Below are 26,183 nucleotides of genomic sequence, written 5' to 3' on the forward strand. Positions count from 1 at the left end.
GTCCAACTACCTTCATAGGGATAGGCAGTCCCCCAACCCCTAGAATGACCTATGGGGAGGAGAGAGTTTTCCCTTTTATCAGGAAAATTAAAGTACCTCTGATATCCCTGAATGTGTTTACTGCAACTGTGACAGGTCAGTAACTAAGGTGTTGAGAGAGAGAATCCAGCCTCACTCTTGTCAGGCTGCTAGATGCAGCTTCCAAGAGGGAGCAGGATTTGAATGACTGTCAACTTCAGCTAATCATAAACTAATACCTTGTGCCAAGGGACAACAAAGATGGTATTGGTCAGTGGGTCATCCTCCTTCTCAGCAACACATTATAAACCTCTGCCTTTCCACTGATTGTCCTCACAATCATCAGAGGAAGTAAGAGGCACCATGGCTGTTCTTGGCATCACCCTCGCTCTGCTGGTGTGGGTGGCTACCCTGCTGCTCATCTCCCTCTGGAAGCAGGTGTATAGCAGCTGGAACCTGCCCCCTGGACCTTTCCCACTCCCCATCGTTGGGAATTTGTTCCAGGTAGATTTGAAGAATATTCCCAAGTCCTTCGCCAAGGTAAGAGAAACATTGCAATTTTAAGGAGAATAATTCAGGAATTAGATCCAATATATGCATACTCAGTTCATTGTTAGACAATGGTTGCTATTCAACACCAGCCTCTCAGGGATTCATGGAGTGGACAGTGGCATAGAGGTGAAAGCTCTGTAATGCTAGGCCAGTGATAGCTGGGCACAGAGCATTCAGGGTGGACATTGGCTACACTGCCCCGTGTGCCCCATGCAGCTGTGGTGACGAGGAGGAGGGTGGATTAGTCAATGTGTCCATGGCCAACCAACTGCCAAGCAGGCAAGAGAGAATCTTCCTGAGTGTCAGTCACCTTCCACCAGAGTGACAACATCCACCTCCTGCAAGTGCTGAGCATTGCTGGGTGACCAAGGCTGCACCATGGCTGGGTGACTATCAGGGAGTGTCACCAAGCACTGCAAAGTGGATGCTGTTGGTGGGACAGTAGTGCTAGGTCAGCTGGCACAGATGTGAGCTGCAAACAACATGGCGATGGGAGTGGGAGTGGACACTAATAAGGAGGCTGAGGGAAGGGATACAAAGAGCTAGAGCCCCCTAGGTGGTATCCAGCAGTTAGGGAAGCCCCTGCAAACATGGCAGCCTCTCATGAGGTAAGCCCTCCCCCAGTGGGCTGGGCAGCCTTTCTTCATGTTCCTTGAATTCTCTGATGGTCAACAGCACCATCCACAGGGGTGGGGCAGCCTGGAGCAGGCTGCCTTTCCAGCAACTCCTGCTCAGCTGTGCACTGGCCCCTTGCAGCTGGCTGAATGCTACGGGCCGGTATTCACCCTGTATCTGGGCCCGAGGCGTGTGGTAGTCATGTATGGATACAAGGCTGTGCGGGAGATGCTGCTCAACTACAAGAATGAGTTCTCTGGCCGAGGGGAGATCCCAGCGTTCCACCCGCACAAGGACAAGGGTGAGTCTCCGGGAAGTGGGTGGGGTACACCCAGAGGGCAGGGGTGGGTGCTCCCACATGCCTTGCCAAACCCTATACCGACAATAGTAACAGCAATAGACTGGAGACAGAAAGGCAAAGAGACCATCAGATCACTGGTGAGGGCTCCGTCGTGTAGGGAGCTGCTGTGAGACGGTGGTACTAAGTAGCATCTGCACACACAGGTGGGACATCCAGCACCCGCCCTGACCAGCTGAGGCAGGAAGGCGGAGGCTGCCAGAGCCTGAACAAGCCCTCTTCCAGAACCCCAGCTTCCCAGCTCAGTCTCCCACACTTCTGGGTACTCTTTCCACTCGCCGTCTCAACCACCTGGGGGTATAGATGGCTTCACCCACAGAGGCCACATCAGCCACCATGAGGCCCTCTACTCTGCCAGTGGCTCAGCTTGCTCGGCAGCCAGGCTTCAGGCCTGTGCTCAGTGGTAGCTGGTCATCTACAGAGAGGGAAGTTTTAGTATCCCACCTGGGTGGAGGTCTTGAGGCCAGGAGGGTGAAGGAGACTTCCAGGAAACACCTCCAGTGTCCTGACCTCGCCTGTGCTACATCCGGAGTTGTTACCCAGAACACACACTTGTTGCCTCCTGCAGGGAGGAGAGGGGGGCTGACTGGTCTCTGTTAGCTTTCCCAGCCTCCTGACTGCATCTCCCATCTTCCATGGGCTGTGGGCACCTGGATCTAAGGGTGTACCCCACGGAGTCACCAGTCCTCCTTTCTATTCTCCACCTTGCCTGAGTATTCCTCTCTATGTCCTCCTGGGCACTCCAGGGGATCCCAGAGAAGATCAGAAATAAATAGGATCTTGTCTGCTCTGTAACCAGAAGCCTCAAGTCCTTCCTGAGTCAATTTTGGTGACAAATCTCCAGACAACTTTTACTCCTGCTGTGTGAGATTCCTGTCTCTTGGTGTTCCACTTTTATTGTGTGTGTGCATGTGTATGTGGCACTGGGGATTGAACCCAGGAGCATTCTTTACTCCCAGCCCTATTTTATTTTTATTTTGAAACAGGATCTTGTTAGGTTAATGAGAGTTTCACGATTTGCGGAAGGTGTCCTCAGACCTGCAATCCTTCTGTATCAGTCTCCCAAGGACTGGGATTATAAGTGTGCGCCACCATGCCCCGTTAGTGTTCCACTTCTTATCTGGGATGTGTTTCCAAGGCTATATAATCTTACAAACAGTAGCATTTGGTTTCTCCTCTCCAACACTGTGGGATGGTTTTGCTTGGCTATCTCAGGAAAAACAAAATTAGCTGTCTCAGTCCTTGCCATCACATGGAGCTACTGGAGGGCTCCTTGAAACAGAGTTCTGTTGTAGGGGAGTGTGGTCCTGGCTTGGGGCCCTTATCTGCCACCTGCATCCAGGGCACATGTGTGGGATAGCAGAGCTGGGGCTGGGACTTGCCTATGTGCCGGTTGGGCCCAAGAGGCTTTGCTGCCTCTGTCTGGAGCTCCAATGTCCTATTTAAATTCAGACTAACACTGAAAGTCAGCCAGGCCCTGGACAAGACCTTACAGAGACAAAGATGTGGATGCTTATTGTTAGCATAAGAGCACGGGTGTGTGGCAATGTGCCAAAAGGAATTGTGAACTGAGTAGGTCTTGAAAGAACTCTGAGAAAACTCAGTCCCCATCAGCATGCTTGACCAGGGGGACAGTCTCCTTCCCACAGGGCTTGCTATCATTTCTGCCCTCTCCTGGGTATCAGACTCTCCCCTAGACATCTCAGGACATAATTGAAACCATAATCTGGCCTGGGCCTCCAACTCATGTCCTGTGCTACCCAGCCCTCTTGTGAAAAATTTCCCTGGGCCACGGTGACTTCATTTTCTCAGTGTTCTGCATGGCATCCCTTGTATGATTAGCCAACTAAAGTGGATAGGACTGTGTGATGTGAGCCCCTGCATCGCATGAGGATGTTGAGTGTTGGCCCTGTTTGTCCCAGAGTGCCCAAAGCCTCACAGCATGTCTGACACACAGTAGATACTAAAATGTATTTGTTGAAAGAGACATACAGAGAAGGAATGAGGTAAGCAGAGGGAGGGGTGGGGGCCCTGGAGCAGAAGGGTAACCAAGTGGGGCAGGGTTCTGTGGGCAGGCCCTGGAGGAGCCCAGGTCTTCACAGAGAGAAACTTCACAGTGTGACTCTATGACTCTGGTCATATCTAGAGAAGAATGAAATTGCCCTTACAGCTGTGTGAGAGGGCTGGAAGTACATAAACACTTTTAAAGAAAAACAAAGTTCAGTTTTAGATTGCTTATTCCAAATGTCTTTGTTTTCAGGAGACTCCAGCAGGGCACATGAGGAGGGTGAGCTTTGACCAGCAGGGGGCAGATGAAGGGACACCCAGCTGGAGCGCCCATAGCGGGGAGTCCTGTGGCCTTCAGGGTTCAGTTAGGATTAATGGGAAGAGGGAGATGGCTTCACCTGCAGCCAGGGAGTACTTAACTGTGAATCCAGAAAGCTGTGAGTTGAGCTGTTGGCAGTGCAAGTGTTAAAATCCCTGGGAACAGAAAGGCTGTGCAAGAATTTGGTCAGTAAACAGGAAAAAGGTGAGAGTTCTTTCTTGGAGTGGCACATGTGGTTTCATTTGGCATAGAAAAAGCTAGGTAAATCAGCAAACCAAAGGCAGTGAATTGGTGCCATGAAGAAGGTGCCCTGGAGTTGAGCATGCTGGAAAATCACTGCACGTCTGCTTCCTCCCTGTGCCTCCTCCCCACCTGTGAACCCTGGGCCCCATTGGAACATTTCCCATCCCAGATATCCCATTTCTCCAAAAACTGGGCCTTTGCAGTAACCTCTGCTAAATTGCTCTTCCTTAGGAATTATTTTTAATAATGGACCCACCTGGAAGGACATCCGACGGTTTTCCCTGACCACTCTCCGGGACTATGGGATGGGGAAACAGGGGAATGAGAAACGGATCCAGAGGGAAGCCCACTTCCTGGTGGAGGAGCTCAGAAAGACCCAGGGTGCGTATCCTTGGGGGGACTTCAAGAAGGGAGAATCATGCCAGTCCCTGCGGGCACGACCCAACCTGGAGCATTTGGCAGAAGGAGAAGAGATTGTATTGTGCTTGGGCACCGCATTCTCCACTCATGTTTCCAGCTCTGCCTTTCAAGGGGGGTAGGAGGGGCCACTACATGTGACCATTCCCTACACAATGTTGAAAAGTAAAGAGGACCTGGAGGGACCAAATGGGCACTGTATCCTATGACTTGTGAAGTTTTTAGGATGTGTTCCCACAGGCCTTTCTGAGGCTCCACAAGGAGACTGAGTTGTTGGCTGGACAAGGCCACTCATGCTCCTCATCCTGATGAGGACTCTAACATCTTGCTCATCTTCTAGGCCAGCCTTTTGACCCCACCTTCCTCATCGGCTGCGCACCTTGCAATGTCATAGCAGACATCCTCTTCCACAGACGTTTCGACTACAAAGACAAGAAGTGTCTGCGACTCATGAGTTTGTTTAATGAGAATTTCTATCTGCTAAGTACTCCCTGGATGCAGGTAAAGTCATCTCCCTCCTTCCCGTTGGTCTGCAATGCATACTTTACATTAGACAGAAAATTCACGTGTTATGGGACAATCAGACCTACAAAATCCTGAGAACAGGAGCATTTCAGAGGGTGACTAGATAGCCTTGTGTTCCTGCAAGGGACACCTGTGGACCCTAAGAATCCCTTCCCCGACCTCAGCACATGCATTGACCTATGTGTGCCCATTTTCACCACAAGAGGTGTGCTGCCTCAAAGACACCTTGGCCCCAAGTATTCTAAATAATGGCAGCTATAAATTCAAGTTTAGGGGTTATTAGCTTAGCACACAAAATTATGCCATACACAGGAAAAATAGTAATATAATTCTCTTTCTCTTCAGCTTTACAATAATTTTTCAAGTTATATACACTACCTTCCTGGAAGCCATAGAAAAATAATAAAAAATGTGTCTGAACTAAAAGATTATGCACTTGAAAGAGCCCAGGAGCACCTTCAGTCATTGGACCCCAACTGCCCACGGGACTTTACCGACTGTCTGCTCATGGAAATGGAGAAGGTACCCACCCCGCTGCACGCCTGGGTTGGAGGCACACATCTCGCAGATGGATGTTGTGGTATCCAAACTGCCCCTGTGGGCACATGCTGATGCTCTTGGTTTTATACACATATACGGGCATCAGTAAAAGTGCCCTCCTCTACTCCCATGGATAGAGGCACAGGGAAGAGTGGGGGCTGGCTGTGGGCCCCTATCTTCAGTTCCCTCTATGCCAGGCCAGGCTGAAACCCTTGCGAATCCTGTCATGTGTGAGATACCTTCATCCCTCCTTGCTGGTGCTTATTCCCCAATGGTGCCTGGTTTCCATAGGTCCCAGGCCTTTCCGGCTTCATTTGCCTACAGCCCATAGGATCCTCCTTTGGCTCAGACTGGTAAAATCCCTCACATCCCTGTCTCTTTTTTGTTGTTGTGGATTGTAAACAACAAGTGGCTTCCACATTGACTTCCCCTGAGCAGTTTCCTGGGCTGTCTGAGAATTTCACCATCAGCTCAGCCCAGGAAACTGTCCTGGGCTCAATGTCATCAGCCTTCCTGGGGCTGGAAGGAGTTTGAGGTCAGCCTCTGAAGCTGGAGGGTCATTGGAAGAGATCCTATTGAGACCAGGCCACCTCTCCTCCCCCAGGACATCCCTGGCACTGTTGACAGAGACAGAGCCCTGAGGCCTGGATAAGGAGTTCTGTTTCCTGTAAGTCTCAGTTTTCCTAGCCGTGAGGTGGAGATGATAGTGTCCTGTTGCATTGGGAGAGCCTCTCACACCCAGAGCCTCTTTGTCTAAGGGCAGCAGTGTGCCCTCTTCTCAGCTAACTGAAGACATTCTCTTACCAAATCCCTGTTTGTCTCCTACTTTACAGGAAAATCGCAGTGGAGGGCCTGGGTACACTCTGGAAAATGTTGCTGTGACCTTGGCTGACCTGTTTTTTGCAGGGACAGAGACTACCAGCACTACTCTGCGATATGGGCTCCTGATTCTCATGAAATACCCAGAGGTTGAAGGTATGTGCATGGAAAGCAAGGTACTCATGCGGCACGTTGGAGCTGCCTGCATGGTCTGCCTTGTTAGGCTTCAGTGGTTGGTCTGCAGCTGCTTGCCAACCTGTTTGGGTACTATGGGATTTCTGGATAAATTTCTCTGAAGGGAATTGTCTGAAGGGAATTGAACACTGGCCTACCCATTCCCCACTGTGGTCCACGGGCAGAGAAAAGAGCAGCCTAACACTGAAGAAGACAGGTGGTGGGTCTGCATTCTGCTCCGTAAGTAACTTATGATAATGAAGTTAATATTCCAGTTGCCCTGAGGGAGACTTGGCCTTCTAGGCAGAGTAGGATCTAGAGCAAGGCCGGGGTCCTCCTAGGCATCTTACACCACAGGGGTCTGAACCAGGAACTCAGGGGTAAGCAATGTAGGGCTTCCATGCCAGGAACCACTTCCACAGGCTCCTCAGAAGCCCCTGGCAGGTATGACTTGGTGCCTGGAGGAGATAGAGGCCTGGGTCTGGTCTGCAGAGGGTCAGGGCATGAACCTACCTGGACCAGGTAGAGGCAAGGTGAGGGTACCTACATCTAAAAAGGCAGGTTGAGCCTTTTAACTCCACATAAACAGAAAGCAAGGAAAGCTTCAGCCCTGGACAAGAGTGCCTGGGGACCTGGAGCCCCCGATATGCTTTAGGCTGAGCACATCTGCTGCTGCTGAGAACATGGCTCCTGCTAGTGCAGTCATGGGCTGGCCCTTCAATGTACTCTGTTCTTCAAGCTCATCCAGTCTTGGGGAATATGTAGGAGATGAAGTAATTTACCTCAAGTATGTGACTGTGTGACCAGTTCACGGTTGGGCCTTGATGTCTGGCCATTCTGTTGGCAAAGCCTTCGCTTTTTGGTCACACAAAAATGTAAGAGTTAAGGAGTCAAAGTCCAGAGAGAAAAACATTTCACAAGTCTGTAGCAGTATAAGACAACTTAGGAGTACTCTGTACTAGGGGTATATAAACCCAAACATGTTGTAAATGATTAATTATGATGAATTTTATTTCTAGACAAAGAGAAAAGAAATATGATGGATATCCATACATCTATTGCTAAGTTTATTTATTTTTATTGAGTGCATTGTAATTTTACATCATATTGGGGTAGAGAGTTTTAGAAAAACACATGCACACACTCTACTGCCCTCCCCACTGGGTACCCCCCACCTCTCAAATCTTTGAGATTGGAATTGGCAGTTTTGTATACGTTCATAGCTTGCCTTCCTTCCTTCCTTCCTTCCTTCCTTCCTTCCTTCCTTCCTTCCTTCCTTCCTTCCTTCTTTCTCTCTTTCTCTCTTTCTTTCTTTTTCTTTCTTTCTTTTTGGTGGTACTGGGGTTCCTGGAAGCCCTTCTACCTCCGGGCTACACTCCCAGACCTATTTAATATTTTTTATTTGGAAACAGGGGCTCTTAAGCCAGCGAGGCTGGCTCCGAACCAGCGTGATCCTCCTGTCTCCGCCTCCCAAGCACGGGATTACAAGCGTGCGCCACCACGCCCAACCATAGCATTATTTCTATTATTGCATTCTTTTTCAAAATGTTGTGCTATTTGCTTCAGGGATCTTAATAAGGAAACGTCACAGAGCTAGTCGAAACCTCACCACCTCATGTCTCCCTCTCCATACATGGCAGTGCTTCCAGATTGCTGTGTATCATTCCCGTGTATGACTTGGTACATTTCATATTAATTAAGCTTCCACATACAATGGGTATTATTATTGTATGTACTTTAATTTTTTGCTTGGACACCATACTATACATAACTTTTTCCGATTTTCTTTTTTTTAAGATTTAAAGAAGTTTATTAAAAAGAGAAATACAGAAGACAGTTACAGCCTCATGTTACCCAATCACCTCAATTTTCTTTTTTTTACTCAACATACTATTTGGAAGGGTGGGTGGGCAGATGATGGATGTATATCTATCCTGGTTCTTTAAGTTGAACCCATTCATGCCTTGGCAGAGAAACTTCATGAAGAAATTGACAGAGTGCTTGGGCCAAACCGCATTCCTGCTGTCAAGGACAGGCTGGAGATGCCCTACATGGATGCTGTGGTGCATGAGATTCAGCGATTCATTGACCTCGTGCCCTCCAACCTGCCCCATGAAGCGACACAGGACACTGTGTTCCAAGGATATTTCATCCCCAAGGTCAGACGTGAGCTGGGCACACACCATGAGCACTGTCCCATTGGTGTACCATTCTATGTTCATGGGAAGATGGGATCCAAGAACTCCTCTTTCTGGCCAGCATTGCTGGATGGCAGGGCCAGGCCCGCATTTCTGCCCCACAGAGTGCTCCTTCTCTAGCAATCCTTACATGGGCCTGGTGATCAGAGAGATGGGTCCTGGAGTTCCAGTGCCAGGAATGAGCAGCAGCCACCATGAATGTCTTGGAGTCCATCTGTTAACGAATACCAGTACCTGCCTCAATTTGCTGAATCAAATAATTGAATCAAATAATTGGAAGTCTTTTTGAAGACATAAAAAATGTTGATTTTTTTTAGAAAATTGGAGAAACCAGTGAACTTGAATACTCAGGAATAAGTCTGGATTCTGCCTGAACAAAGGAATCAAATAACCTCTTAAGAGTTAGCTCTTCAGGGTTATGTTGGTGTCTTATCAGGAGGGACACAGTTTATGTTTAAGTCTTCCTTGAGTCAGTTTTTAATTCAGAGCCACAGGTGCCAGGTCCTCTTCCATCAGTAAATGGATAAGAACATATTATTTTATAATAAGGGGTGAAGGAAAGGACAAGGCAAAGGAGGAAAATGTCCTCTTTGAACTAGGCTATCTGGCTTGTCACACCCTGTGAGTGCTTCAGGGCTTTCCTCTTCCCCCTGGCCCCCCTCACTTCCTCCATGGTCTTTAACTGAACAGCATTTCCAACCAAAAACACGTTGTCTTGTGTACTGTAGAGTTCATGCAGCTGTGATGACCAGGCGTCCAGGCAGGTGCCACCACTGCTATATCTCTGCACACTGAACAGCTGTGCTTTTTCTAGGGCACAGTTGTGATCCCAACTCTGGACTCCCTTTTGTATGATAAACAAGAATTCCCAGAGCCAGAGAAGTTTAAACCAGAGCACTTTCTGAATGAGAATGGGAAGTTCAAGTACAGTGACCACTTCAAGGCATTTTCTGCAGGTAAGCCGAGTCTGTGCAGCACTTCCCTGAGGAGCTGTGCGTTCTATCCCTGTCTCCATTCATCCATCTCTGCCCTTGTCCAGATGTGCACCAGCACCCCCACCTGCCACATCCCTTACTTCTATCTACAGCACTACCCAAGCATGCCTTTCTCAGCTTAGAGAAGTTGGGTGGCATCTTTCACCATAAACCCTGAAAGTGAGGTGTTGTAGATGAATTCTTTTTTTTTTTTTTCAGAGTGTACATTTTGCCTCATTCATTGCTAAACTGCTTCTCTTTTAATAGATCTTGGTGAAAATCTCTCAAAACCATGTTACCTAATTCTCTACTATTTTAAATAAGGGTCACTAAGGAAACTCTATCGTTTGTTTATATGGGCTTAGCAGATAAGCGCCAACGCCTTCCCTAGATGTGGCTCAGAGATCCTCCTGAGGGCGAAGTCCCTTCCCAGGGTTGCTACAAAGGAGACTCCACAACCAGCTGGATATTCTTAACAATTATCATTCATATTGGCTTCTAACCTCACCCCACCTTCTTTTAGTACTCTTTAGGCAGCACTGGGCAGACACCCTTTTCCCAGCCTAACAAAAGTGTTTGTGGCTAAGTTCTGGATGGGTCCCAGATAAATAAATGCCACTAATATTCTCACTCTTTGATATGTTTTATGCATCTTTCAGTGGGCAGAGAAAGTAAGTCCTGCCTTTTGATAAGGTTTGCCCACAGCCTTCCCCCAAACCTGGGGACTTTATGTCAGTAGCATTGTCTCTCTGAAATCCTTGTATCTCATCAGCTCTGTTGTTACTTCTAGGAAAACGAGTGTGTGTTGGAGAAGGCCTGGCTCGCATGGAATTGTTTTTGCTCCTGTCTGCCATTCTGCAGCATTTTAATCTAAAGTCTCTCGTTGACCCAAAGGATATTGACCTTAGTCCAATTGCTATTGGCTTTGGCAAAATACCACCACACTACAAACTCTCTGTTGTTCCTCGCTCATGAATGTAAGAAAAATATTCCCTGTAAATCACCTGTCCCAAGTACAGCCATGAGAGCCCTCAGTGGTGGGAAGATGCTCCCCACCATTGGTGAGAATAGGCCACCCCCGGGAGTAAAGCAGATCAGAGGTGATGCTTCCTGGGTCAGTCTGTGGAGAGTATGAAGCAAAGTCCAAAGATGTTGTAAAACTAATTAAACTTTGAACAAGTGTGAGGCTCTGTTGAGGTCCTGGAAACAGCAGTAATTCAGATTCTGTCTCTGAGAAGAGCTAGGTTTTTCTGAGAAGGCAGAACCATCAGCTACCAGAAGTACCTACTTCAAAGGACTAACAGAAAGGGCCAGGGACACTGGGGAATGGAGCTAGAAGAAGTAATAGGGTTTCCAGGGTTTATTAGCCTGGTCAAATCAGGGCGTTCCCATCTTGCCTCAGGATGTTTAGTTGTTCCTTTGGCCTCACTGTGAGTGTCATTCTGTTATATCTTGCAGTAAAATATATATGAAAAATCAACACAGCCACATATTATTGTCTCTTAATATTAACATGTGATTTCACATCTGGAAAGAAAAATTCTAAGCATACATGGACCCGTGCATGGAACAAAATAAAAGCAAAGAAAACATAAAATCCCAGTGCACTAAACATTAAAGTTGTGAAGCAGCAGAGGCGTTAGAAAACAGAACCCTGCCTCCTCAGATTGGACACACCTACAGTCCCTTGATATGCTCACTTCTGTGCCTTAGCCTCCCCTCTGTCCTACAAAGCTAGTAGATGCCAGTGTGCACACTCCCCAGCACACTGTGTGTTCCATGCGAACATTCCTCAATAAACGACACTGCAAAGCCAGCAGCACAGTCTTCCAGCTCCTGTCTGTGACCCTCCTGCCTGCCTCTTGTGGAAGTTCACTGGGCCCACCCGGATAATCCAGGGCAATCTACCCACTTCATGACACCGAATTTAATTGTACACTCAAAGTTCCTTTTACCATGTAGAGTAACCTGTTCATAGGTTCATGGAATTAGGATGTGGGCATCATTAGGGGACACTCTTCTGCTCATCCCACCTTCCAGCTCATCTACTTTGGGGTGCTACTGAAAGCCAAGGCGACAGATAGGCGTGCCAACAGAGGGTAGGGACCACAGCCCTCTGTGCTTCTCACCATCTCACCTCCACAGGGCAAGACTTCTGCCTGCAGAAGAGGATTAAAATATCTTTTTATTTGCTTTGGAGCAGAGATGTTTCAACTCAAGTGATCATTACCCTAGGAAAATTCTGAAGTGCCCAACAGGATGGGAACATGTTGGGAGGAGGGGGTATGGGGCCATTGAGGCAAGTTGTTCAACTGGTCAAGGCACCGTCTGACCCCCAGGTGGCTGAGGGTGACAGCCTAGTCAGCAAGGCTTAATTTCATGCACTCACTGGTTCTTGAGCCTGAGTGGTCACAGCCCTGCTGTCTCAAGGGAGGAGCACTGATCCCAAAGGTAACACCACTTGGGAAAATTTGTCCAACTTTAAGAAACCTTTCTGAGGCAGGACTAATTTTCCAATTGAATATGAGTGTCCTGAATGATAGATTATGTTGTCCTCATACATAGAAATACTATCCACCACTGAAAAATATATGCAATATTAATGGACACAATACATGTGCAAATCTCAAAAGTGTTATAATAGGTGAAAGGATTAAAAGATGAGCATGCTGAAAACTAATGGATGATTCAATTTATATGACATTCTGGAAGACGTGGCATTGTGGGAACAGAAGTCAGGCAGGTGGTCACAGACTGAGGATAGGGAAAGGCACTGAACACGTGGGGCCTGAAGCAAGTTTTGAGTTCCTAGGAATCTCTGTCTTGATTGTGGTGGTGACTGTATGTATATGAAGCCTCATCCTATTATATATTTCAAAAGGATTAATTTTATTGTACAAAAAACACACTTCAATAATGCTAACAAAAGGAGAATTATGATGAGAAAGTGGGCAGTCCTGAGCATGGGGGCTCTTGACATTTTTTTTTTTTTGTGGTACTGGGGGTGGAACCCAAGGACTTTCTACCTCCAGGCTATACTCCCAGACCTATTTTATATTTTATTTTGAAACAGGGTCTCACTAAGTTTCTGAGAGCCTCACTAAGTAGCTGAGGCTGGCTTTGAACCTGTGTGACCCTCCTGTCTCAGCCTCCCAAGCGCGGGGATTACAAGCATGCACCATCATGCCCAGCTGGCTCTTGGAATTTGAACAAAGTGCTGGATGCTAGTTTGAAATCATTAGAATAATTTAAATGATACCTGAAGAGTGAATTTTATGAAGGTCTGTGCATTGATTCCTGGAGAACAGAACATGGAAGGAGCCGCCTATGTATACACACACACACTCTCACACATGAGCACACTCACACATGCATAAGTTCACACCTTCACATGTACAAACTCTTATACATGCTCATGCTCTCACATGTACACACAACACAAAGCTTCACACTCATATACTTTCACGGGCACATGCTCACATATGCACACATGTATTTTCATATATGCAAACACTCTCATACATATATGAACTAAAACACAAAGGTTAGCATTCACATGGTGTCATGTGCACACATGCTTTCATATATGCATACATACATACATACTCTCACACATGCACACACTCATAAGCTTGCACACATACAACCCAAAGGTTCATACTCACATGTTCTTACATGTGCACAATACACTGCTTCCCTTTAACCTGGAGCCAAGCCTCCCTAGTCACCATAGCAACTCAAAATCATCTAACTAGAATATTTCAGATAAAAGTCTCTGAGGCTCTCTTAAAACCTGTATATAAAACTTACCAACTCATCCTCCAGAGGAAGAGAGATTGAAACCAACACTTCAGTGTCTGGCTGGTTAAACCCATTTGTCTGACATGACTCAGGGTCTCTGTGGGGAATTAAGAGGACGACTGGGAGGTAGGTTTGAGATGAGCTGCAAAATGAATCTGAGGCACAGGAGTACAGGAAGCCCCTTGCCAGGTAGTGTCCTAGAAGACTACTGATGAGGTGAGGATGAGGGGCTCCTGGCTTCTGCTGCTCTTCAGGAAAGGGTGAAGGATGAGGATGGCTTCTGGTGGCAAGAAGGATGGCAGCCTTGCACTTTCCTGCTCTGGATAAGTGTGAGGCCTCCCCCTGGGCAGCATCCCATTCTGAGTGGTGAGGAACATGAAGCTGTTGGGGGAGGGCAGTGTGCTGATGGGATGGCAAACCCTGTAGGTTTGGGCATGGTTGGGGTTGAGACCAATACTCTTGCCGAGTGGCCCTGTGTTTGACAGTTGGCTTCATGAGCATCCAACATGGTGACTATAAGACCCTTCATCTCAGGACTGTGGCCTTGGAAGGACCTGCCTGTGTGATGTTCTGAGCTTGGCTGACAAAGTCACTGCATAGCTGGGTCAAGCCTATGGAAAATTCTTACTGTGAGAATCCTCTACAAGGAAAAAGTGTTAAACTTACAAAAAGAGATTGTAATTTCTCAGAAGAAACTAGCATATAGTCTTATTTGTGATCTGGTATTGTTCTATGATCTGAATGTGCCCTACAAAATGTATATGTTGAGACTTAATCATCAATGGGACAGTATTAAGAGGTGGCACCTTCTAGAGATGATTCAGTCATGAGGGTGAGGCCCTTGTGAATGAGACTAGATGCATTATGACAGGGCTGGAGGACACCAATTCTCTTTTGCATTTCTGCCCCTCTCCTGCCACCTGAGGACACAGTGTTAAACCACAGGCACCATCTTTCAGGCAGCAACCCTCATGAGACACTGACCCTGCCAGCATCTTGGTCTTAGACCTACCAGGCCCCAGAACTGTGAAAAGTAATTTTTTATCCTTCATAAGTTATCCAATTCCCATTATCTTGTTACAGCAGCACAAGCAGACCCAAACAGTTGGATGTCACTTTCAAAAACAATGAATCTTCATTTCTAACAACTTGGTCTATAGTGAGGAGATGTGACTGTCTTGTAGGGGTACAAGGCTCTATTAGGAAAGAATGCCACTCATACAAGATTCTTCTATTACTTTGAAAATGTTTCACATTTTGTCATCATTAGCCTCCAAAGATGGAAAATTTTGCACAGATTTCTGACAGATTCTGGTAAAATATCCAAGACAGGAGCACTGTGATGTTCTCTTCAGGGGCCAGCAGCACTTGGCCTCTAACTCATTTTCTAGAGCTCATCTCCAGATGAACTGTGTTCTGTATAGACCACTCTTCCCCCAGAATGGACTAAATATGTGGTCTCTGGGTAGGAGCATTATGCTGCATCTTTCCAGGGCTTCAGGGTGTCCCCTGATATTGGCCTTGTCACATGTCATCTGACAGGAGCCAGTTTCCACTAATCCTGGTTCCAACAGGTCCCATGTCATTGGTGTGTAAGTATCAGTGACCAACCATACATGGTGGCTGTTCTGCTCCACTCACAGCTAGCCCCAGCCACAAAACCAGAGGAGCTGTGTCCCTGAGGTATCTCCATATAGTGGCAAGGGAGAAAATGGTGGTTTGTGCTGGAACAGTTGTGCCATGAATTCTTAAAGAACATCTGCTCTTCTATCAGTCTCTGAAAGAAATCTGGGAAACTATTTCAAGAAAACTGTTCTGGGCAAGATAGAAAGATAGAAACCTAAGATTCATTAAAGAAAAGTAGATGTTATATAGTTGCTTCAAAACTTGAAGTTTTTCTGTAGGATGAAATTTACTACTAGCAGAATGAAACCATAAAGAGTAGTTTACATATATACGTATTACACATGATAAGCAACTATTTGATTCCCTAATATCCAAAGAACCTATGTAATATGTAAAGAAAAACATATAAAACCTTATGGAAAATAGACAAAGAGCTGGGCATTGTGGTGCACACCTGTAGTCCTAGTACTTGGGAGGCAGAGACAGGAAGATCACAGATTTAAGGCCAACCTGATCAACTTATTTAGGCCCTCGGCAAAATTAAAAATTAGGGCTGGGAGCCAGGCATGGTGGCGCACACTTGTAATCCCTGCGCTTGGGAGGCTGAGACAGGAGGATCACACAGGTTTGAAGCCAGCCTCAGACACTTAGTGAGGTTTTCAGCAACTTAGTAAGACCCTGTTTCCAAATAAAAAATATATAAAATAGGTCTGAGAGTATAGCCCGGAGGTAGAAAGCCTCTGGGTTCCAACCCCAGTACTAAAAAAAAAAAAAAAAAAAAAAAAAAAAAAAAAAAAATTAGGGCTGGGGGCATATCTCAAAAGGTAGAATGGTCCTGGGTTCAATCTGCAGTAATGCATACAAGCATGCACACATACACACGAAAAGAAAAATAGACAAAGAATATTAACAGATAATTAATAGGTAAATTCAAATAATTAATTATATTTTATAGATTTAAACCAGAAATCTCACTTAGAGATCACTCTCTATAGAAATAAAAACAGTATATACCCAGATACAAGTGTAAGGATAGACACTGCAACATCAGTTCCAGCAGGCAAAACAGAAAGATTCTTAGCATCACCAACAGCAACATGCAAATTAGGACAATAAAGGAATACGTGGTTGGTTCATACTCCAGGTTGCCCAAACTCAGAATCCACCCAGGTAAGAATGTAGGAGGTGGAAGCACAGTTATGTGCACTCATATGGAAATGGGGATTGGTGCAGCCTTTTTGGAAAGTAATCTGGCAATACCTTCTCAAAGAGAAAAATACACAATAATTTCAATTATTCCTTGGTGGAAACCTCTTCTATAGAAAAAGAAATAGAAAAGTACTAAAATATATGTAAAAGAATCCTCAGGGAGAATTATTTATGGTGGGAAAAATCAAACAGGAAAATTAGAAACAGCCAAAAGGTACCCCTTAGATAAAGGATTAAATTAAGCCTTGTGTATCACACCTTGGAATATTATGCAACATTTCATAGGAATGACCAGAATCTATGTCTCTTGACCTCAAAGGAAATGCTCATGAAATATTTGGTGAGAGAATATAAGACAGTAGATGAGTGGTATAGGGTGATGCCTGGTTTTTGACAATCAACACTTATCACTGTCAACCTTTGTCCACTGTTAGGTCTTGAGTGTTCACAGGAGAAATGTGTGTGACAGAGCAGACACAGAGCAGTGGTGTGAAATTATATTTTTCTTTTCGTGTGTATGTGTGTGAGAGAGCAGAGGTGTGAGGCTGATGAGGAGGAGGAGGAGACACCATAACTGTCTATGTAGTTCAGCAGTTCGGGCAGTCTTATCAAATTACCATGTCGTGGCTGATAACCCAGCATACACCCCCCCCACACACACACACACTTCATTTCAGACACATCTGGAGGTGGAGTTCTGAGGTCAGGGCTAGCATGAATGAGCTCTGACTGACTTCTTACTCTGTCCTCACGTGATGAAAGAGAGCCAACACACTCTCTGAGGCCTTTTATGAGTCCTAAGCCCAAATATAAGGGTTCTGCCAGATGTCTCCTGTTTGTCCACAGCACAACTGTGCCAGGGCACTGTGGTAGGTTTTGGACAGGCCAAAGAAAGGGCCCGTGGACAGTGTGTGAGATGTGACTTGCTGGAGAAGGCTGACAGGTCAGTGACAGCTCTGGGAAGAGTTCAGTGGCTCCAGGCCGACAGGAACTCTGCTCCTCACGGTCTTCACCAAGCAGGGCCTCCTCTCCCTCGTGGTGTTTCATCCAGTGGTGGCAGCTGGATGAGACACATATCCTTTCCACAGTGCCCTCAGCTATGTGCCTGTCTTTACCCAGAGAGAGAATTTATACATCAGGCTGCAAAAGCAGTGATACCATCAGCATTAGCTTGCTTAGTTTGCTTATATGACCAGCAACTGTCCTGGTGTACATGTGAGAATATTGCTTTCTACAGATAATGTTGTCTCCATTTCCAATATGTATCAGAGAAAGCCAGTGTCCTTCGATATAATACATGTCTGGAATTTCAGGCTTGCTCGTATTGTTCCCTGAACTTGGGTAACAGAAAGGGAGCATTCAGGGACATGGTGTTTTATTGCCCCCATTTTTTTAGAGATAACACATCTCCCAAAGTTCCCACATCCAAATGCCATTAAGTTGGGGATTGGTATTTCAAAGTATGAACTTGGAGAGGTAGAAATATTCAACCTACAAAATCAACTTTCTTCTAACATCTTTGCATTGCTTCTCCAGTTAAAATGAAGACAGCAGAGGCAGGGCATAAGGATTCCCCTCAATGTCCTGGGATCCACTAAAGCCTTTTACTTATTTATTTATTTATTTTTTAGGTACTCAGGATTGAACCTAGGGGCATTCTACTTCCCAGCTATACCACAGCCCTTTTTTAAGTTCTTTATCTTGAAACAATGTCTCACTAAGTTGTGGAGGGCTGCCGCAGACTTGGCTCAGTCCAAATGGGGCTTGATTCCACTCGCGATTGAATCAAATCTCAGAAAAGATGGGGGAGGATAGGGTGCCGTACTGCAGCCGCTTATCTGCAGCGATCCTTTCCCTTCTAGGAAATAAATTTCTTTAAGTTCCTACTTATGACGCTTCTGGAAAGAATCTGACATGGATCAATGCTTCTTGTGCAATCAAACACTTTATTCTAGACACAAGATTTTTTATATTTCCCCATTTCCCCGTGATTCCCTAGAAGAAAAGTGCAAACACCCAAAATACAATAGTGAGATACACATGCAAATCACCAACCCTGAATAAGACAAAAGTGAGGCCTGTGACATCACAGGTCCTTGTGATTAAAATCAGTCCCATGACCCCAGGTGGGTCTTGTGCTCCGAGCCCCTCTGGCCTTGCAGCTGCAGAGGCTTTTAGTGGGCAAATTTCAGAAGAACAAAAGTCACACCCAAAATCACTTGAAGAATCCAGTTTTTAAGAGTTTTCTTTAACCCTTTTGGAACTTTTATTCCTAGGGCTTAGTCCAATGTCCTTCTCTATCTAGCAACCTCCTTTGGGCTGAATGGGGGACGAAGTCCGAGATTCCAGCTTTCATACATGTAGTTGGCGTAGGGAAATCCGTGTACATTTATGATGATTTAGAAGATTTCGATGAATGTCTGATGGATTTTGTCTGCAATACCATCTGCTGTCTGAAAGCTTAAGCAAGCTCATAACACAGTTTAGCGGGTAAACACCAAGAAATAACATGAAGTTTTTAGATTTAGTTGTCAGATGTACTTCTCTAGCAGCTGAGCACTTTTCCTCAAATGATAAGCTTATTAGAAGCCTATTCCTCTTTTAGTAATCCATTTCCTCACCACAATCCTTCTGTAACCTGCTTTCAATCTTTCTAATTCCTTTCTTTCCCATTTGGGACAATCTTAGGATAAGCTCCTCTTCATACAAAAATGCTTTCTTATTCTCACCATATTTTCTTTCTTTCACATTTACACATCTATTTTATCTGTCCTTTGTTTTGACATAGCTATTTTAACCAGGTGGTGTCACCCTGTCTCCAGGCAGCGCTATCACTAGGTGCAAAGGTCAAGATTCCTTCTAGCCCTTGGCTCTATTGTAATGGTTAGAACGAAGGTCAAAGATAGGGAGGAGTTCTGCATTTGTAATTACTGACTGGAATGCTGCCACTGCATCTAAATTCTACCTTGATTTTATTACCATTTGAACAAAGCCGAGGACATTTAGAGGCTTAGACAAATTACCAGAAACTTTATTTTCCACGGACTCAGTTTCTCTCACAGTCCTGATCTTACACCACCGGAGCAATTCGTGTGGAGAGTTAAAAGAATCATTGCCAAAAGAATAATAGTTATGAAAGAATATCTGAAAGTGAGGGGAGTACTTTTGGCCAGAGACCACACCCTCTCTCGGGGCTTATTTCTCGCGTTGAGAATCCACCTATTAGCTGCGTGGGTGGTTTCCACGCAGATGCCGAGAGGAAGTAGGTCTTGGCTCGGCAGAGGGCCTCACTAAGTAGCTGAGGCTGGTCATGGACCTGTGATCCTCCTGTCTCAGCCTCCAAAGTACTAGGATTACAAGAGTGCTCCACCATGCCCAGCTCATTAAAGGTTCTTAAACAGGTGGGTGGCACGATGTGATCTTTTTCTTTCAAAGAGATTCTGAGTGTGCAGAAGTATGTGCAGGGCCTAGTGTAGAGGGGACCGAGAGGATCTGCTGAAGGGCAGGGAGAGGGCAGGACGGGGGAAGGAAGTGCTACAGCAAGCCCCAGTTTCTGGCTGGAACTGCAATTTCCTCACATCAAAAACTTCAGGCAAGCATTTGGCAGGGGAGGATCAGGAAGGGGTGAGGGCACCCAGTAAAGACCCTCTTCCATCTGCTGCTGGACAAACACCTGGAAATATACAAACTCTATGCGTTAGTCAGTTTTGCATCACTGCAACCAAAATACCTGACAATAATTTACAGGAAAAAAAGATTTATTTGGCTGATCCTTTCAGAGGTCTCAGTTCATGGCTGCTCAAGACCATTGCTTGGGCCTGAGGTGAGGCAGAGGCTGGTGGCAGAGGAAAGCTGCTCAGCTCATGGTGGCTGGAAGCAGAAAGAGATAGAGAGAAGGAGAAAGGGCCCGGAGGAGCAGAGTCCCTGAGGCCACACCCCTGGCGGTCCATCTCCACACTTCATGCCCCGTCTCTCAACCTTGTTGTATTGGGGACCAGGCTTTCAACACAGGAGATTTCAGGGGGACGTTTCAGATCCAAACCATGACACTCTCTTTTTTGCTTCTATTTCCAGTCTGGGAGATGACTAGTCATTAGGAGTGAAAAGCAAAGGGGAAAACACAGGCTTTGTTGAGAACTGGATCAGAATTAAGTGATTTCAGCATGCAAACAACCTCCACACTTTAACATAGGTCAGGTGGTGCGGGTCTTTGTTTTCTGCCATAGCTAAGGAGCATAGTCCTGCTGTTCTTTTCTCTCTGGCCCAATGCAGTGGATCAGCAGGGATGGACACTCAGATGCCAATCTTGATGCCCTCCCAGACTGTGCATGGCTATTAGACCTCCCATTTCTCTCTCTGGTTAATTATTTGTGTGTAGAAGAGGAGGCAAACTTAGGGCTCTTTTCCTTGCTGGCCCACCTCTAATTACCATCACTGGAAATTCCCTGTAGAGACTGTTGGGGCATACCTGGCTCTTTCCAGGACTTGACTCCACAGTTGTGGCTGCCTACTACCAGGTAGTGAGGCAGCTTGATCATTCCTTCCATCTGTGATAGGTGGATTGGGGGCTGTCACAAGACACTGAGTCTTAACAGATATCTCTTACCATTGTGGTAGCATGTCTCTATCTGATTCCCTTTTGCTTTTAAAATATACTTTTATTGGTGCGTGTAACCATACATCATATTAAGTTTTATTGAGTATGTGATAGAAACATACTCCTATGTACATAGTACCTGATGCATTTACCCCCAGATACCACCCTGTTCCCTTCCCCTCCCCATTCATAATATTGAAATTGGTATTGATAATTTTCTGAGTATACATAGGATTGTGTGAACTGATTCCTTCATCAAGTTTTCTCCCTTTGGACTCCACCTGCCTCCCCAAATCTTTCCCTTCTACTATTCTATTGGTTCATGTCATGATATATATTTCTGAGAGTCTGGGCCCATTGTGAGAAGGTTTAGATCTGTATTCCTCTGCCTGGGGCTCAGAAGAGTGAGTTGGATACTAAAGATGAGTAGGCCAGTGACCAGGTTGGGATAGATCTATGGAATGCTTGCAGTGTGGATTCTGAGCAGGCCAAGAGCAGAGCCACATCTTTGCTAGTTTCAAGGATCTGGGGGTCTTGGCCTGATCTCCTACTCCTCACTCAGCACAGACTCAGTTGAGACAGCTTGAAACAAAATGACATCTTTATTTCCTGCAGCCAATGGGCTAAGGTTGGGGTAGGGTGTGTCCTCCTGGCCTAGGAGAGCATCAGGCTCTGCTTGGTAGAAAGATCCAGATCTTTCTCCTCATGGTCTTCTAGGGCCTTAAGACTGGCCTGTGGGAGGTCAGGGTCCAGATGGCAGTCTCCACACATTCACACCATCCCTTCCTCCCTGCCCCATCATCTTTGCCTTGGCTATGGCCCCTGCAAAATCCTTCCCACAGTCCATCATCTGAAGACTCCAGTCCCCTTTCGGAGCTATCTATTCTGTCACCCAATTTCAGATTTACCACCATTTGTGAGCTGGCTCCTTCCTCTTGCACATCCAGGGCTTGAGCAGCAACCTGTACCCCATGCTTTTCCAGCTCTTCTTTCAGCCTGTTAGGAAAGGGTGGAATGTTGGAAGAAAGAGAGGAAGGGATGTGGGAGGAACATGAAGGCATGAAGAGATACAGAGACAAAGAGGGAGGAGAGACACCTCATTCACCTCCCTGGGGAGGGGTAGGCATATGAACTCCACACCCACCTCTGCCGCTTCTTCTGCAGCTGTTGGCACCTCTGCTGCAGCTGCTGGTGGTGCTGGGCAGCAGCCTCCAGGAGCTCCTCAGCCTTCCTGTTCTCCTCCTGGAACAGCTGCCTGGTTGGGGGGTAAGGGGACAGTCATCATCAACCACTCCCTCCTCCAGCTCCTCACTCCTCCTCCTCCCCATCTTACACTGCAGCTGCAGCCTCCTGGCTGCGGAGGAAGAGCCCCTCAGTGAGGGTGGAGGGACCTTCAGGCCCATACAGAGAGCACAGCCGATGCTTCATGTCCTCCAGCCTCACCTCCATCAGTTTCTCTGCAGCAAGGGACAAGGAGCAGGTGAGGGCAGGTGAGAGTAGGTCAGGGCCACCCTCCCCCCTGGGCTCACCTTCCTTGAGCAGCTGTTCCTTGCTGTTATCCAGGGCACAAATCTCCCTCGCTAGCCGCTCCGGCCTCTAAAGGTGGACAGAAAGAAGGCTTATCCACACCTCCCTGCTTCCCCATGAATCCAGTCATTTACCCCTCACCCCACTTCTGTTCCCTGGGCCCCTCTTACCCTTTAAATAGATCTTGGGCAAGCATTGCAAAGAGAGAAACCTGCAAACCTACTGTTTTGGGCTGCCATCTAGTGGCTCAGTTATCAGCACTGCCTTGGAGCTCCTTCTCTCAGTGAATCTCACTCCCCCAACTTTCTTTCTCTCTTTCATTTTTTGGTGTGGGGGGTCTCCTAGGGGCAAACATTGACTGCTTGTTCCTCACTATCTCCCCTGTGCCTGTGATGGTCCTGGATACATACATGGATCATCTGGATGGATGACTCCACCTTCGTTTCATCAAGGCTTCTGCTAACCATTGAACAGAAACAGGAGGGCAGCACAGATGGGGAAGTCAGGACCAGAAATAAGGCTCTGGTACCTTAATGGTGGTGACAAGGGCTGAACTCAGGGTGTAATGACCATAGGCCCACCAAGCCTTGCACGGGAACAAGGTAAGGCAGGTGAGAAGATCTAGAAGATGGGAGGATGGCTGAGTGACTCACATGAAATCCCCAGAGGTCCTTGTGCTGGGCCATCAGATCCTCTAGCTGTTCCTCAAAATCCAACCTAGGTGCCAACCACACAGGGACAAGGGCCATGGGCACAGGGGAGACAGTGAAGAATAAGCCCAGGCTGGGGGTCTTCATACCCAACCCTTGGGGTTTTGCCCATGCTGTCTGCTGCACAGGGAGTATCTACACTCTCTTGACCCTCCAGGGCTCAACTTGGGAAGCTCCTCTAACCCACCCCATCTGTGGTTCATCTGGGACCCTAGGCCTCATGCACTGGGGTTTACCTCAGCTGTCTTTGTCTGTTCTTTTCTTCCTCGATCTGGGAGTTCAAAGCAGAGATCCTTTCCTTGCACTCCTGCACCTGAGTATGCTTTCTGGAAAGGGAGGCAGCCCTCACCCATGTTCTCTGACAGACCCCCTAGGAGGGGGTGAGACATTTTTCCATCCCATTCTATCCAGGTCCATCTCTGTAATGCGGTCGTGGGCGCAGGGTGGGGGGTGACAGGAGCACTTTCCCCTGCTGTGAGGTTAGGGAGACCCGTGAGGCGTCATCTCTCACCTTGAGGTTAGGGAGACCAGTGAGGGCATCATCTCTCACCTCTGTGCCTCACTCTCCTTCTCCTGGCAGTGCAGCTGCAGGATCCTCAGGGTCTCTGCAGGAAAAAGAACAAGGACCTGTGAGAGACTGCCAAAGCATTAGGGTTGGGAAGAAGAAACAGGTGCAGATACTGTCGGGTCTGAGCACCTGACTGAACTTTAACATTCTCTGGATCTGGTGGAAGTCATAGGAGGGACAAAAGCTCAGGAGATTTGAAAGGATTCGGCTACTGTAGAGAAACTGGGTTTTTCAAGGATGTCACATGCCAAAGCCTGAAAGCATAGGAGTGAGAAATACCTTGCTTTTTGCTCAAGATCTCCTTCAGGTGTACTTTCTCTTCTTGCACTGGAAAAAACGGAGAATGTTCAGGCATCAAGGACCACCCACAATACTTCTAGGAAGTCACATGAGGCTAGGTACAGCCCTGTCCTCAACCCAAATGAAATCCTTGAAGTGAGCTCTTTACCCTCTGGTGCCCATACTCCCTGTAAATACAAAAGGTGTCTGTGAGGACTCTGCATGATGCCCATCAGGATTGGGAAAAGAGACTGGGTAGTAAGGTTAGATAAGACAACTGGAGAAGAGTTCTCTGAGAAGGAGACATTCAAGCTCAGAGCTGAATAATATGAGGCAAGAGGAGCTTGTATTATCTGGAGAATAATCTTGTAAAGGTTCTGAGGAAGAAGTGTGCTTAGAGGACATTTCCAGAACATTATGACCAGGGGAAGGGGAGAATGGAAGAACATGAAGCTAGAGACAGGGCAGGGCCCTTGGCTGTGATAAGGATGCTGAATATCTGGAAAAATGGGTGAGGGGAGGCTTGAGATATTGTGGGGACCCTTAATGGCTCCCAGCTTGCTTACATGAGTCCAGTTCTTTCTGCAGGGCATCCCAGACAGTCCGGGCCTCTCCCAGCTCCTCACTGGCTTTCTTTTTTGCTTTACCAAAAGGCAGAAAGACAGACATTATGTGAGAGCTGCCTCTAGCTGCACTATCCCACTGCAAAGTGTGACATTTCACATTCATCTCCAAGCAAATCTAGAGGACCCATATTTTTCAGAGCAGGAAACAAGCCTTTCAGAGTCTAGGCCCTTCTTTCCAGGCTCAGATGGCAGCAGGGCCATGTTCACCGGCATATGACTATGGTGGCTGCATTCAGAAGGGCCTAGTAACTTATATGTAACACTCTGCTGCATTTCCACTTTGCACTGAGCCCAGAAAAACATGTATCTGATCTTTCTGGTAGCCAGAAAGGTTCCTGAGCTCACCTTGTTGAACCTCATTAATTCGGTTAATCAGGACCTCTACCCTGGGCTCCAGACTTCCTGCTGCATGGAGAAAAAGGTGGCTGAGTTGAAGACAGAGCAGGCAGAGACAACGATGCCTGACTATGTCTCCATTTTAAAAATTTTACACAAGTCTACTGATCATATCCTGTGTGCAGGTGCTATATCACAGGCTCACCAACAGGTGAGGGAGAAAAGGAACAACTCCTTGGAGATCGTGCATCAGGCTGTGGGAACTGCAGCCATGAGAAATGAAGTGGGCAGGAATTATAGAGTGAAGGATAGGACGGAGTGCTTATCAGGTTTATGAAAGTGTCTTATGGGCCCCCCATATCAAATGGGGAGGAAAAGCCTTGCAGCTCTCTGGCTAGAAGGAGTAGTTAGTTAGGAGGAAACAAGTAGAGGGGAGGGGGAGGTGAGGTGGAAGGGAGCAGGGTACAGGTGAAAACCTCTGGATTTAACAGTGCTATGGGAGCCAAGTGAGTGAGTGAGAAGAGGCTTGGGGAAGGCTTTGGGGAAAATATTTGGCAACTCTTCTACTTCTGTCATTTTGAATCATGAAACTCTTTTCTAAGGTCAAAATTTTAAATTTCAAAATACAGTGAATGGGATAATTTCCCAAGTTTGTAAACAGTGGGGACTAGAGTTAACCCCCCAACTGCCTGATATAAAACCTTAGGCTAAGTTTCATACACAACAAAGACACATGACCTTTCTGCAGCTTTTTCACCATTTCCATCAAATCTTCAATTTTCTGTGTAGGTATGTCCTGCCCTATGGAGACAAAATTAAACATTTCAGAATACAACTGGAATAAAAGGCCAGGGAAAGGACCCTATAGTCCCAGGCTGGGTCTGAGGTGGGCTGATGGCAGGGCTATAGCAAGAGTGGTGCCTCTGCTGCTGTTTGTCCTGAGGTAGACAGTGCATAAGAGGTGAATCTGGCTCCTCCTTGGTAGGCTTTTCCCTACATAGTGCAATGTTACAAGATATTCCCTTCACAAAACTCAAGGTAAGGGCAGGGCTGCACTCACATTACTGATGTGGTCAAAGATGAGTTAAAGATCACAAAGTAATGCATAAAAAAGGAGGGTGTAGAAACTGGAAATGAGTTGAAAA

General features: G+C 46.7%; 2 protein-coding genes across 2 annotated transcripts; one reads left to right on the forward strand and one right to left on the reverse strand.

Moving 5' to 3' along the window:
- Window positions 1-381: 381 nt before the first annotated feature.
- Window positions 382-10,734, forward strand: CYP2E1 (cytochrome P450 family 2 subfamily E member 1; the record flags this gene model as incomplete). The annotated part of the gene is made up of 9 exons (XM_080695117.1): window positions 382-558; window positions 1,327-1,486; window positions 4,344-4,493; window positions 4,870-5,030; window positions 5,400-5,576; window positions 6,428-6,569; window positions 8,559-8,746; window positions 9,600-9,741; window positions 10,550-10,734. The coding sequence occupies 9 exons, from the start codon at window positions 382-384 to the stop codon at window positions 10,732-10,734; spliced, it is 1,482 nt and encodes a 493-aa protein (XP_080551243.1).
- A 10,816-nt stretch (window positions 10,735-21,550) lies between these two features.
- On the reverse strand, window positions 21,551-25,819 carry SYCE1 (synaptonemal complex central element protein 1; the record flags this gene model as incomplete). The annotated part of the gene is given in 13 exon segments (XM_080694902.1): window positions 21,551-21,611; window positions 21,613-21,667; window positions 21,801-21,988; window positions 22,137-22,247; window positions 22,326-22,449; window positions 22,522-22,588; window positions 23,173-23,236; window positions 23,466-23,555; window positions 23,780-23,834; window positions 24,077-24,124; window positions 24,643-24,717; window positions 25,048-25,107; window positions 25,777-25,819. Coding segments are annotated over 13 exon segments (1,026 nt in total). The 5' UTR covers window positions 25,805-25,819.
- Between the last annotated feature and the right edge of the window lie 364 nt (window positions 25,820-26,183).

This window comes from Muscardinus avellanarius (assembly GCF_963383645.1).
Source record: "Muscardinus avellanarius genome assembly, chromosome: 4".
Taxonomy (NCBI): domain Eukaryota; kingdom Metazoa; phylum Chordata; class Mammalia; order Rodentia; family Gliridae; genus Muscardinus; species Muscardinus avellanarius.